This window comes from Dendrobates tinctorius, unplaced genomic scaffold (genome assembly GCF_039654945.1).
Source record: "Dendrobates tinctorius isolate UK_male_01 unplaced genomic scaffold, ASM3965494v1 ptg000022l, whole genome shotgun sequence".
In the NCBI taxonomy this organism is placed as follows: Eukaryota; Metazoa; Chordata; class Amphibia; order Anura; family Dendrobatidae; genus Dendrobates; species Dendrobates tinctorius.
The window spans coordinates 83,358,544-83,371,454 of NW_027361690.1; the positions used below are offsets into that span (position 1 = coordinate 83,358,544).

The window sequence follows — 12,911 nt, forward strand, 5'->3', positions numbered from 1 at the left end:
CGTGCGCTAGTTGCGCTTTGACCTGTGCTGCGCACTTTTGACGGTGCGCCGTGCGCGCCAAAATCAAACTTTTCGGATTTTGGCGCGCACGGCGCACCGTCAAAAGTGCGCAGCGCAGGTCAAAGCGCAACTAGCGCACGGCCTGCGCACGATCTGCGCACCCTATGCTAAAGATAGGGTGCGCCGATCGCAGGCGCCGCTGTCCGCTAGTAGGCGGCGCTACAAGCAAGGGGCGGGCACGCCGGGCAGAGAGCCGGCTCGGGGGCGGAGCTACCCCCGGCCGTGCGCGCGCTGAAAATGCGCTAATGTGAAACCAGCCTCACATTTACTACTCGTTTCAATACTGACCTGACTTCCAATAATGCTCCTGAGCCTCGACCTGTTGTGTTAGCTCCGTATCAATTTGCCCAATCGCTTTTAACCTCATATTGAAAGCAATTGTAGAGTTCAGATGTTCCGCTGACAGCACATGACTTTTTATACGTTCTTGTGAATGTTTCCCATCACAGAATCCATTAGACTCAGATGCTGTAATAAAGCACATCAATTTGCACGTGAAGCAGTAAATGCATCCTTTAGAGGGAGAGAAGCATAACCAATTCCTCGTTATGACTTCTCCATTATGATTTTGACGACAGAAAAGCACAAGTGTGCACATCCTTGGAATATCGTGGTCCTTTCTAGGTTGCTGAACCGAGTGTGCAATGAGCAAACTTTCATCACAGTGCTGGATTGATACACCCCTTTTCAGCCAGTATTCTCGCATTTGTTCCAAAATAATGGATGGCCAAAGTCCAATGTCATAACCCCCGGTGGGCCCTCAGCTTCACCTTCTTCATAAGATGTACCACTAGCAGTCTCCTTTTCTTTGTGTTCTTCAGTTGTACACATTACTACTTCAGCCATCTCTTTGCCAGGATCAACAACCATTTCCACTGAAGCATTGTCAGGTTGATCAGATTCTTCAAAGTCATTACTCCTTTCCGACACTTGCCTTGAATGAACAGTGAAGAACTCGTCCAATTTTCTTGTCTTTTCTTCTGTTGGTTTAATTGTTGCTTCATTTGCCTTACGTGTTTTAGAAGCCCCAGACTCCCAAATTCTTGTGTGATGTCTGTGCTTATCTCCTTCACGATTGTCCATGATGGTAATCTAAAAGTAACAAAATGACCTTGTCAAGCCTTGAAGTCCTGAAAGGGAATTAAATATTAAAATATGTACATATATATGTATGTATATTGTACAAATTTGGGCTGTCTATATCAAAGACTGCTGCGGGGCTCTGTATGTCAGAGGCTGCTGCCTGGCTGTATATGTATGAGGCTTCTGCTGGGCTGTATATGTATGAGAGGATCTTGCTGGGCTGTATATGTATGAGAGGCTTGTGCTGGGCTGTATATATATGGGGCTGCTGCTGGGCTGTATATATATATATATATATATATATATGAGGGGCTGCTGTTGGGCTGTATATATCAGAGGCTGTTTACCTAGCTGTATATATCAGAGGCTGTTGCTGTGCTGGCTGTATATAGAATAGAGGCTGAGGGGCTGTATAAAGTGTATACACAGCACTATACTGTAAACAGGTCCACACTATATACATACAGTATACACAGACACTGTAATGCAGGATATAGTGTGGACCTGTATATACAGTATGGTACTGTGTAGGACAGGAGCTGCAAGAAAGATACACAGACAGACACACACAGACAGACACACACACACACAGAGATCATACTCACCCACTGTGACACTGTGAAGACTGAACCACTTCACTCTGGATCTTCAGTGACTGTAGATCCAGAGTGAAGTTCTGCCACGCTCCGCTGTGGAGAATCTTCTTCTCGCGCCGACATCATGGCTCCGCCTCCTTCCTCGAAGGTAGCTGAACTGAACAAACTCTCATCTGATCTATTCCGAGGGAGCGATATAGCTGAATAGGTAGCGCGGCGCGCCTAGAAGCTTCTGTTGGGATCGGAGAAGGCTGCTGCATGCCATAAGCTAAGCATTAGGTAGAGTACTAAGGAAGTCTGGCTAGCCAGGTCAGTGGATGATGACGCAGGTGCCATGACTCTGCCACTCTGCGCCAGCCACTGAGATGTAGGACCGTAGCCAGGTCCCTACACTTTCAATAGTTTCTCTTTTGTTTCTTATCTTTAGAAATGGTTCACAGCAAAGAGAGACTTGTATTTTACATGTTTTGAGATATTTATCCCTATATTGGTGGGAGGCCCCCACTTGGTGGGTGGCCCAGGGCTTGGGTCCCCCACCTAAATCCGGGCCTGCCTCCTTCTTTCCTCCGTGAAGTTCCGCCTACTGCCGCATGCGTCCAGCGTTTCCCTGCATACCTCTCCTTAGCATTGGGTGCGCAGGGACATGGGTTGTATGTGGATGCGTCCGCATGCAGCGATTTGACGTGTGCGGCGACCGCACGGAAACGCAAAATTGGACGCATGCGGCGGTAGGCAGAGCTTCACGGAGGAAAGCAGGAGGAAGTAGGCTGCCATCCGCAACCCTCCTGAATGCTAGTCTGAAACCAGACTTAGCTCTGCCCGTGGAGAGCTGTAACAACTCTGCGGCATCACCAACAGCCCCAGCGGTCTCTTTTGCAGCGTCGGCTATCACTTTCATTGCCGAACACCACGGGTGGCGTCATGAATCTATTTCCCTATAAACTACTATCCCCATAATTTATTTACATTGCACGCCCAGATCACGAACCGGGTCACAGTAGCCGTGACATATCCCCCAAAGGACTGACCGGCCCGGTATGGAGTAACCCCGGCCCTAGGGGGTGCTGCACATACATACACATACATAGTACATACAGATATACATAAATACATACACAAATATACACATAATTATCCACATACATCCTCACATACAGCTTTCTATGCAGACAGATCTGGGCAGAGCCATAAATGTGTATAGATGTCTCCCTGGAGAGGTGGCAGCTGCTGCTCCTTCTCTGGGGGTCAGACTGTCCAGTGATCGCAGCAGCACAGTCACGTCTCTTATCACTGTGATAGGAAGTTGTGAGGGGCTGGTGGGGGTGTGGAGGTGCAGCTCCTCCATCCAATCACATCCCTGCCTTCTCCTATGTCAGGATGCCTCTGAACTTGTGTTATTAAAGGGAGAGGACGGAGCACTGCCACAGACCAGGAGGCCGACAGCAGCAGCAAGGGACGCAGACACCAGCTGCCCTCTCCGCTACCATGACCAGCAATGGCGCCATAGAGAATGGACTGCCTGACAAGAAGATGCCAGCGCTGCCCCGACCCATCCCCAACCTGGAGATCCTGCACACTCAGGTAACGCCGGCTCTGCTGCACCTGTGGGGTGAGGAGACACAGAGACAGAAAAGGGGTTTGGAGACATTTTACAGAACATTAGTTCAATGAAACTTGTAAGTCACAGATCGGGGCAGACAAGCCTGTGCTGGAGAGCAAGTTCTAGGATGTTCACCATTGGATGTCACATATGAAGAAACTCAATCACCAACATAGAGTGTGTATGTATTATATATAATATACACTCTGTTATCTATGTGCTGAAATGTGACCTGATGTGCTGCCAGATGCTCCTCACAGTATATAGTATGAGTGTGTGCATGTACTGTATCAAATGAATAAAAATGATATACATAATATAATATCTTGCCAGATAGCAAATGGATAGATATATGGATAATAAATAATAGATAGAAAGATAGATGATAGATAATGATAGTTATGTGATAGCTAGATAGATAATAGATACAGTAATGGATAGATAGATGATAATGATAGGTAAATATATGATAGATAGATGGATAGATACAATAATGGATGGATAGATAGATAAATATATGATAGATAGATAGATAGATAGATAATAGACAGACAGATCATTTTGCTCAGGCAGACGGCACTTGGGAATATGAGGGGCTATATTTTTCATGATAATTGTGAAATGTAGAAGCAAGAAATGAAATTGCTTTTGAGGATAACTTTCTTCAGATATGATTGATAACCCATGGTAATCATCCTACAATCTATTTACCAGCACACGATTGTCTGTCCCCTGTTTGTCACTTAAAAGTTTCATTGAATTAATGTAAATGTTTTGTGAAATGTTTCTAAATCCGCACAAATCAGTTTAATCTCAATAACATACAGATAAGATTAGAATGGTTCATTATACAACAAGGGAGATAGATGTTTTAGATAGATTCATTTAACTCCATGGGTCCAATCATTTTAGTTGTATCTGATCTTTAGGTGTAATGAGAATTGCTATCAGGACTCTGTATTGTTGATATACCATAAAATACAGTGTGGCTTGTGTTCACACACAGGATTTTTTTAGCGCTTTTTACTGTGGTTTTCACTATAAAACCGCTAAAAATAAGCTTCCCAGTCATTTCTATGCATTTTGCACTTTTTGTGCACATTGATGCATTTTTTACCGTGAAAAAACCACATCGCGATAAAAACCGCAACATGCTAATTAATTTTGCAGATTTTTCCGCGGTTTTGGCTTCTTCCATGCGGTTTGAAACCGCTGCAGAAAAAAACGCATCAAAAACGCGCAAAAGCCGCCGCGGAAAAATAGGTGCAGTTTCTGGGAAGGGATTCAGGTTTTTGAGCAGAAATTTTCTGCAACGTGTGCACTTAGCCTAAATGTCTATAGCTTGTGTGCAAGATACATCCAGTGGTGATGGAAAGAACCCAACCTGTTTTTCAACATATATTGCTAGAACCATGTGGAATATATATATATTTCTGCCTGTTTATATATGAATAAGACTTTTCTGTGTGTGTATGTATGTATGTATATATATATATATATATACATATATATACAGTACAGACCAAAAGTTTGGAAACACCTCATTCAAAGAGTTTTCTTTTTTTTCATGACTATGAAAATTGTAGATTCACTCTGAAGGCATCAAAACTATGAATTAACACATGTGGAATTATATAATTAACAAAAGTGTGAAACAACTGAAAATATGTCTTATATTCTAGGTTCTTCAAAGTAGCCACCTTTTGCTTTGATTACTGCTTTGCACGCTCTTGGCATTCTCTTGATGAGCTTCAAGAGGTAGTCACTGGAAATGGTCTTCCAACAGTCATGAAGGAGTTCCCAGAGATCCTTAGCACTTGTTGGCCCTTTTGCCTTCACTCTGCAGTCCAGCTCACCCCAAACCATCTCGAATAGGTTCAGGTCTGGTGACTGTGACTGTGGTAGCACTCCATCACTCTCCATCTTGGTCAAATAGCCCTTACACAGCCTGGAGGTGTGTTTGAGGCCATTGTGCTGTTGAAAAATAAATGATGGGCCAACTAAACGCAAACCGGATGGAATAGCATCCCGCTGCAAAATGCTGTGGTAGCCATGCTGGTTCAGTATGCCTTCAATTTTGAATAAATCCCCAACAGTGTCACCAGCAAAGCACCCCCACACCATCACACCTCCTCCATGCTTCACGGTGGGAACCAGGCATGTAGAGTCATCTGTTCACCTTTTCTGCGTCGCACAAAGATACGGTGGTTGGAACCAAAGATCTCAAATTTGGACTCATCAGACCAAAGCACAGATTTCCACTGGTCTAATGTCCATTCCCTGTGTCCTTTAGCCAAAACAAGTCTCTTCTGCTTGTTGCCTGTCCTTAGCAGTGGTTTCCTAGCAGCTATTTTACCATGAAGGCCTGCTGCACAAAGTCTCCTCTTAACAGTTGTTGTAGAGATGTGTCTGCTGCTAGAACTCTGTGTGGGATTGACCTGGTCTCTAATCTGAGCTGCTGTTAACCTGCGATTTCTGAGGCTGGTGACTTGGATGAACTTATCCTCCGCAGCAGAGGTGACTCTTGGTCTTCCTTTCCTGGGGCGGTCCTCATGTGAGCCAGTTTCTTTGTAGCACTTGGTGGTTTTTGCCACTGCACTTGGGGACTCTTTCAAACTTTTCCCAATTTTTCGGACTGTCTGACCTTCATTTTTTAAAGTAATGATGGCCACTCGTTTTTCTTTACTGATTTATTCCTTGCTATAATACAAATTCTAACAGTCTATTCAGTAGGACTATCAGCTGTGTATCCACCAGACTTCTGCACAACACAACTGATGGTCCCAACCTCATTTATAAGGCAAGAAATCCCACTTATTAAACCTGACAGGGCACACCTGTGAAGTGAAAACCATTTCCGGTGACTACCTCTTGAAGCTCATCAAGAGAATGCCAAGAGTGTGCAAAGCAGTAATCAAAGCAAAAGGTGGCTACTTTGAAGAACCTAGAATATAAGACATATTTTCAGTTGTTTCACACTTTTTTGTTAATTATATAATTCCACATGTGTTAATTCATAGTTTTGATGCCTTCAGAGTGAATCTACAATTTTCATAGTCATGAAAATAAAGAAAACGCTTTGAATGAGGTGTGTCCAAACTTTTGGTCTGTACTGTATATACCACGCAGAAAATTGTTATTGATATAGAAAAGGCAGACAAACACATATATTAAGTACATAAATATACCAATAGGCTTAAAAATTGTGTGTGTGCTGATGTACTTGTCTCTAGATGCATATATATATATATATATATGTATACTATATATATATATATATATATATATATATATATATACACACACACATTAACGTTTATGTGATGTGGAGTATCTAGTGAAGAAATAATGGAAAGTAATGGGATATGGTACAGTTCATCAGTTCATGGAGCAGACAGGTCACATAGCCCAGGATTCTCAGACAGGTCACACTACCAAAACATCTGTGCAACTTGCTGATGTGCGACTATTTTAAAGCTGCAATTTTGCTATATAAAAAGAACAGCCGATACGCAGACGCATGTGACTTGCATTGAAGTCTATGACAAGTGGGTCGCATGGAACGTGCAATCAGCGACAGACAATCTAAAACATTTGGAAACATTTGTGACTTTGTGTCACAGTTGCGTGTGCTGCGATTTCCTGGAAGGACCCACTTTTGGCCTCGGTCTGGTGAATGGCGGCCTACGAGCACATTAAACTTTACGTCAGGACAAGTTCCTGATCCTGACCTTCACCATAGACTAAGTCACAGATGCACTTAACCTAAGGACTTTACATGGGGCGGTGGTAAGCATGCACGCCGCCGCTATGCCGCTCAAAGTCTTCAAGGCCGATGGAGATCACAGAACACATTATTCCGTTCAAGCCTATCACTTAAGCAGAAGGAATGGCGGACATGGGACCCCCTGTTATCTTGATCTGTTGAGGTCACAGCATTGGGTTCCCAGCAATAATCCAGAATCCTTTATCATATCCCATGAATAGGTGATAAACGGTGATTTTCAGAAAATCCATTAAAATCTATTAGGAAGTTGCTATTTCTAAGATCATCAGATGGAGATACTTGGAGACAGTTTTCCAGCCATTAAGGGTATGTGCACACATTGCGGATTCGTCTGCGGATTTTTACGCTTGGAATCTGCAGAATCCGCAGGTCAAAATACCCGTGTTTCTACTGTGGATTACCTGGGGATTTATTGCTGATTTTGTGCGGTTTGGCCTGTGTTTTTACACCTGCGGATTCCTATAATGGAATAGGTGTAAAAACGCTGCGGAATCCGCACAAAGAATTGACATGCTACGGAAAATAAACAGCTGCGGTTCCGCGCGAATTTTTCTGCGGCATGTGCACAGCGGTTTTTGTTTTCCATAGGATAACATGGTACTGTACATCACTTGGAAAACTGCTGCGGATCCGCAGGGCCAAATCCGCTGCGAATCCGCAGACGAATCCGCAACGTGTACACATACCCTAAATCTGGTACTTGTCAACATTGCTCATATCCTTAAGCACACCAATTTTTTTGCTTCCAACACAGCAACTATGAGAAATGACTTTATGAATTGCCTGATATAACCCACAGCTTGCCAGGTGCCATTGCTATTAGATAACCAAATGTTATATCCTTCACCTGTTAATGTAACGACTGATCAATATAAAGTGGGTACGGAAAGTATTTAGACCCCTTTAAATTTTTCACTCTTTGTTTCATTGCAGCCATTTGGTAAATTCAAAAACGTTCATTTCTTTTTCTCATTAATGTACACTCTGCACCCCATCTTGACTGAAAAAAAAGAAATGTAGAAATGTTTGCAAATTTATTAAAAAAAAAAAACTCAAATATCTCATGGTCATAAGTATTCAGACCCTTTGCTCAGACACTCATATTGAAGTCACATGCTGTCTATTTCCTTGTGATCCTCCTTGAGATGGTTCTACTCCTTCATTGGAGTCCAGCTGTGTTTAATTAAACCGAGGGGACTTGATTTGGAAAGGCACACACCTGTCTATATAAGACCTCACAGCTCACAGTGCATGTCAGACCAAATGAGAATCATGAGGTCAAAGGAACTGGCCAAGGAGCTCAGACAGAATTGTGGCAAGGCACAGATCTGGCCAAGATCACTAAAGAATTTCTGCAGTACTCAAGGTTCCTAAGAGCACAGTGGCCTCCATAATCCTTAAATGGAAAAAGCCTTGGACCACCAGAAGTCTTCCTAGACCTGGCCGTCCAGCCAAACTGATCAATCATGGGAGAAGATCCTTGGTGAGAGAGGTAAAGAAGAAACCTAAGATGACTGTGGCCGAGTTCCACAGATGCAGTAGGGAGATGGGAGAAAGTTCCAGAAAGTCAAGTGTCACTGCAGCCCTCCACCAGTCGGGCCTTTATGGCAGAGTGGCCCGAGAGAAGTCTCTCGTCAGTGCAAGACATATGAAAGCCTGCATAGAGTTAAAAACACATGAAGGACTCCCAGACTATGAGAAATAAGATTCTCTGGTCTGATGAGACAAAGATAGAACTTTTTGGTGATAATTGTAAGCGGTATGTGTGGAGAAAACCAGGCACTGCTCAACACCTGCCCAATACAATCCCAACAGTGAAACATGGTGGTGGCAGCATCATGCTATGGCGGTGTTTTTCAGCTGCAGGGACAGGATGACTGGTTGCCATTGAAGGAAACATTAATGCGGCCAAGTACAGAGATATCCTGGATGAAAACCTCTTCCAGAGTGCTCTAGACCTCAGACTTCACCTTCCAACAAGACAATGATCCTAAGCACACAGCTAAAATAACAAAGGAGTGGCTTCAGAACAACTCTGCGAACATTCTTGACTGGCCCAGCCAGAGCCCTGACCTAAACCCAATTGAGCATCTCTGGATAGACCTGAAAATGGCTGTCCACCAACCTTCACCATCCAACCTGACGGAACTGGAGAGGATCTGCAAGGAAGAATGGCAGAGGATCCCCAAATCCAGGTGTGAAAAACTTGTTGCATCATTTCCAAGAAGACTCATGGCTGGACTAGCTCAAAAGGGTGCTTCTACTCAAAACTGAGCAAAGGGTCTGAATACTTATGACCATGTGATATTTCAGTTTTTCTTTTTTAATAAATTTGCAAAAATTTCTACATTTCTGTTTTTTTCAGTCAGGATGGGGTGCAGAGTGAACATTAATGAGAAAAAAAATGGACTTATCTGAATTTACCAAATGGCTGCAATGAGACAAAGAGTGAAAGATTTAAAGGGGTCTGAATACTTTCCGTACCCACTGTTGACATGTTTGTCAGTGCAGGTAATTTACAGGAGTTTTCTACTGTTGACTATAAAGTTTGATGCAGGATGATTGCAATATATAGTTATAATCATGTGCCATTATTTGGCAGCGTACTCAAAGTACATTGTGCTGTGGGTGATATGTGACATGCCATTGGCTTGATACTGTCTGTGTAATGTGGTAGAGGATGGGCATTCTGTGCTGTATTCAGTGCTTCTTCATAGATGATTGTAGCATATTTATGTATGTGTGACATATTATATAATTATTACGTCTTTGTGTGACATATAGTCATATACTGCTGGCATATCTGTTCATTCATTTAGATATTCGTCAATAATGACTGGCACCAATCAATGAGCGGAACGACATTCCCAGTGTATAACCCAGCCACTGGCAAGAAGATCTGTGATGTGCAGGAGGCAGACAAGGTGAGCGCGGGAACTCAAAAACAGTGTGTTAGCCTATAAAATCTGCAGAGAATCTCCAAAATATGCTATAAAACATCCACAAGCAAATACAACACAAACCTAAGATCCAGTGGCAAAGTACTGGAGTTGCCCAAAAGATACAGAAACCTTAGACCTCCTGACAAAGCCCAGTGTTGGTGAAACGCATGTTGATGTTCTTGCGTGCCTGTTTTTCCTATTTTTTTCAACAGCTTCACCATATTTACATCATGTTGTAAAATATAGATGACCTTTAGGGCTATTTGCTTTACATTTCCGTACAATTGCTTTAGCAATTTTTATCTGTGACATGCTAGGTATCATCTATATACATTTTTTCCTTTTCTTCTACCACTTGGACGTATTATACTATTCCTATATTTCACCATCTAATCTAGTTCACTGGTATTTTTTTTTTTTCTATCTAGTCCTTATTATGTGTTACTTTTGCTCAGGATATTTAACTACTGTATATCATTATTTCTTGAGACACAAATTCCAGTTGTTCATCTATATTACCGTTTAGGGAAGTGTTACATGGATATTATACATATTATGACCAGTATTGTTAACGGTCTTGTCTCTGTATTAGGGGATTTTGTTTTCGTGCACCATTATACTGCATTATACCTTCCCCCATGTAAGTCCGATTAGTCTGGTCTTCTTCATCAGTCCATCTTAAAGGGGTTGTTCGCTTCAGACAATCACTACTTTTTAGAATGACCGCTTGTCTCTAAGCTCATCACAAAGTGAGACCCCCAGCAATCAGACCCGAAAATTAATATCAGTTTCCCAGCAAGGGTACCACAGAAGAAGCTGCACATTACATAAGTCCGGTGCTCAATGTCGATGCTTACCTGTGTAATGCAGGACAGGACAAGACCTCTGGAGTGAGACATACTCTTTGTATTCGGATCCTGAACAGAGGACTGGACCGCTCCTCGCCCGTGTCTACTAACTCAGAATTTTTTAATTGGGTAATAAATAGGGAAATGGCATTTTTAAAATTAGACAAATTAATGAAGAAATAGAATCCATCGCAAGCGAAACCCTTCTATGCCAGTTCAGAAATCTATATGTATGACACAATATAGAAGAGAACACATTGCATTGTCCATCACGTTCATTTCTCTATTCAGATGTGTGTAAAACGTACTTTACACGTTGGCACTATGTTGTAACACTGCCCTCCAGGGGATCACATACTACTTTTTAAGTTTCTCCATAGACCAGACCTAACGTATATGTAGAGCAGATGCCTCCAGAGAAGAGGCAATGTATATGGAGACCAGATGTTATCATAGAAGAGACGTGATATACACATTATGGACAACCACAGGGCATGCTCTTCTAGCAACTCAATAGTGCTATACGTAGCTGTCCTATAGCACTTAAAGGGAATCTGTCACCAGGTTTTTGCCACTTTATCCTAGAGAAGCATAATGTAGGGGCAGAGACCCTGATTCCAGCGATGTGTCACTTACTGGGCTTTGTTCTGTAGTTTTTATTAAAATCACTGTTTTATCAACAGGAGAATATCACTGAAGGACTAGTAATCCTGCTGCCATGTAATCTTCCATATTCATGAGCTCTGTATAACCCCACCCACAGCACTGATTGGGAGCTTTCTGCCTCTACACAGTGCACACAGAAAGCTGCCAATCAGTGGAATTGGTGGGGTTATACATAGCTCAGCATTCAGAGAACTGGTAGCTCTGCAAAGAGAAAACAGGGATGTTATAAAAATGGTAGAAAGCAGCCCTATAAGTGATGCATTGCTGGAATCAGCGTCTCTGCTTTTACATAATGCTGCTGTTAGATGGTGTAGCAAAAAACTCTTTTACAGATTCCTTTTAATATGTGATACAAGCATTCAGGATGTTCACTGTATGCAATCCTGGAAGGTGAAGTACAGAGGCAAGAATAGCTTTTTAAAAGAGGTGGAGCAGTACCAAGTGTGTTGGTGTCCATGGTGCAGATGGAAAAATGCAAATTTACGCCTTATAGGAATTTGCAGGTGATGATATCTCTTCTAGCTTAAAAAGTGAAGATAATAATTCAGGGGGTTGGGAGTAAAATGTACCTAAAATTAAATTTTTCATGCTCCATTACTTTAAATAAGCAAACTCTATCAGCTGTTATACTTTAAAATACCTTTAGTTTTACAAGGTTCAATACTTAAACAATTAAGACTCAACAATATATATCTCTGTATTACTATTAATTTTAAACAAAAAGTGGAAAGGTCAGCATTACTAATCATAGAATGTTGGAGTTGGAAGGGACCTCCAGGGTCAATGTGTCCAACCCCCTGCTCAATGCAGGATTCACTAAACCATCTCACAGAGATGTCTGTTCAGCCTCTGAAGACTTCCATTGTTGGAGAACTCACCACCTCTCGTGGCAGCCTGTTCCACTCATTGATCACCCTCACTGTCAAAAAGTTTTTTTCTAATATCTAATCTGCATTTTTTCCCTTTCAGTTTCATCCCATTGCTTCTCATGTTTTCTTGTGCAAAAGAGAATAAGGATGATCCCTCTACACTGTGACATCCCTTCAGATATTTGTAGACAGCTATTAAGTCTCCTCTTAGCCTTCTTTTTTGTAAGCTAAACGTTCCCAGATCCTTTAATCGTTCCTTGTAGGACATACTTTGCAGTCCGCTCACCATCCTGGTAGCGCTTCTCTGAACTTGCTGCAGTTTTTAATGTATTTTATACGATGTGATGTCCACAGTTGGACACAGTATTCCAGATGAGGCGTGACCAAGGAGGAGTAGTGGAGGATAATTACTTCACGTGATCTAGACTCTATGCTTCCATTGATACATCCCAGAACTGTG

General features: G+C 42.3%; 1 protein-coding gene across 1 annotated transcript in view; it reads left to right on the forward strand.

The window, feature by feature from the left end:
- The first annotated feature begins 3,098 nt into the window (after positions 1-3,098).
- ALDH1A3 (aldehyde dehydrogenase 1 family member A3) overlaps positions 3,099-12,911 on the forward strand; it is a 49,601-nt gene continuing 39,788 nt past the window's right edge. The window contains exons 1-2 of the mRNA XM_073568822.1: positions 3,099-3,320; positions 9,946-10,050. Coding sequence (XP_073424923.1) covers positions 3,225-3,320; positions 9,946-10,050 — 201 coding nt within the window. The 5' untranslated portion in view covers positions 3,099-3,224. The remainder of the gene's footprint in view (positions 3,321-9,945; positions 10,051-12,911) is intronic.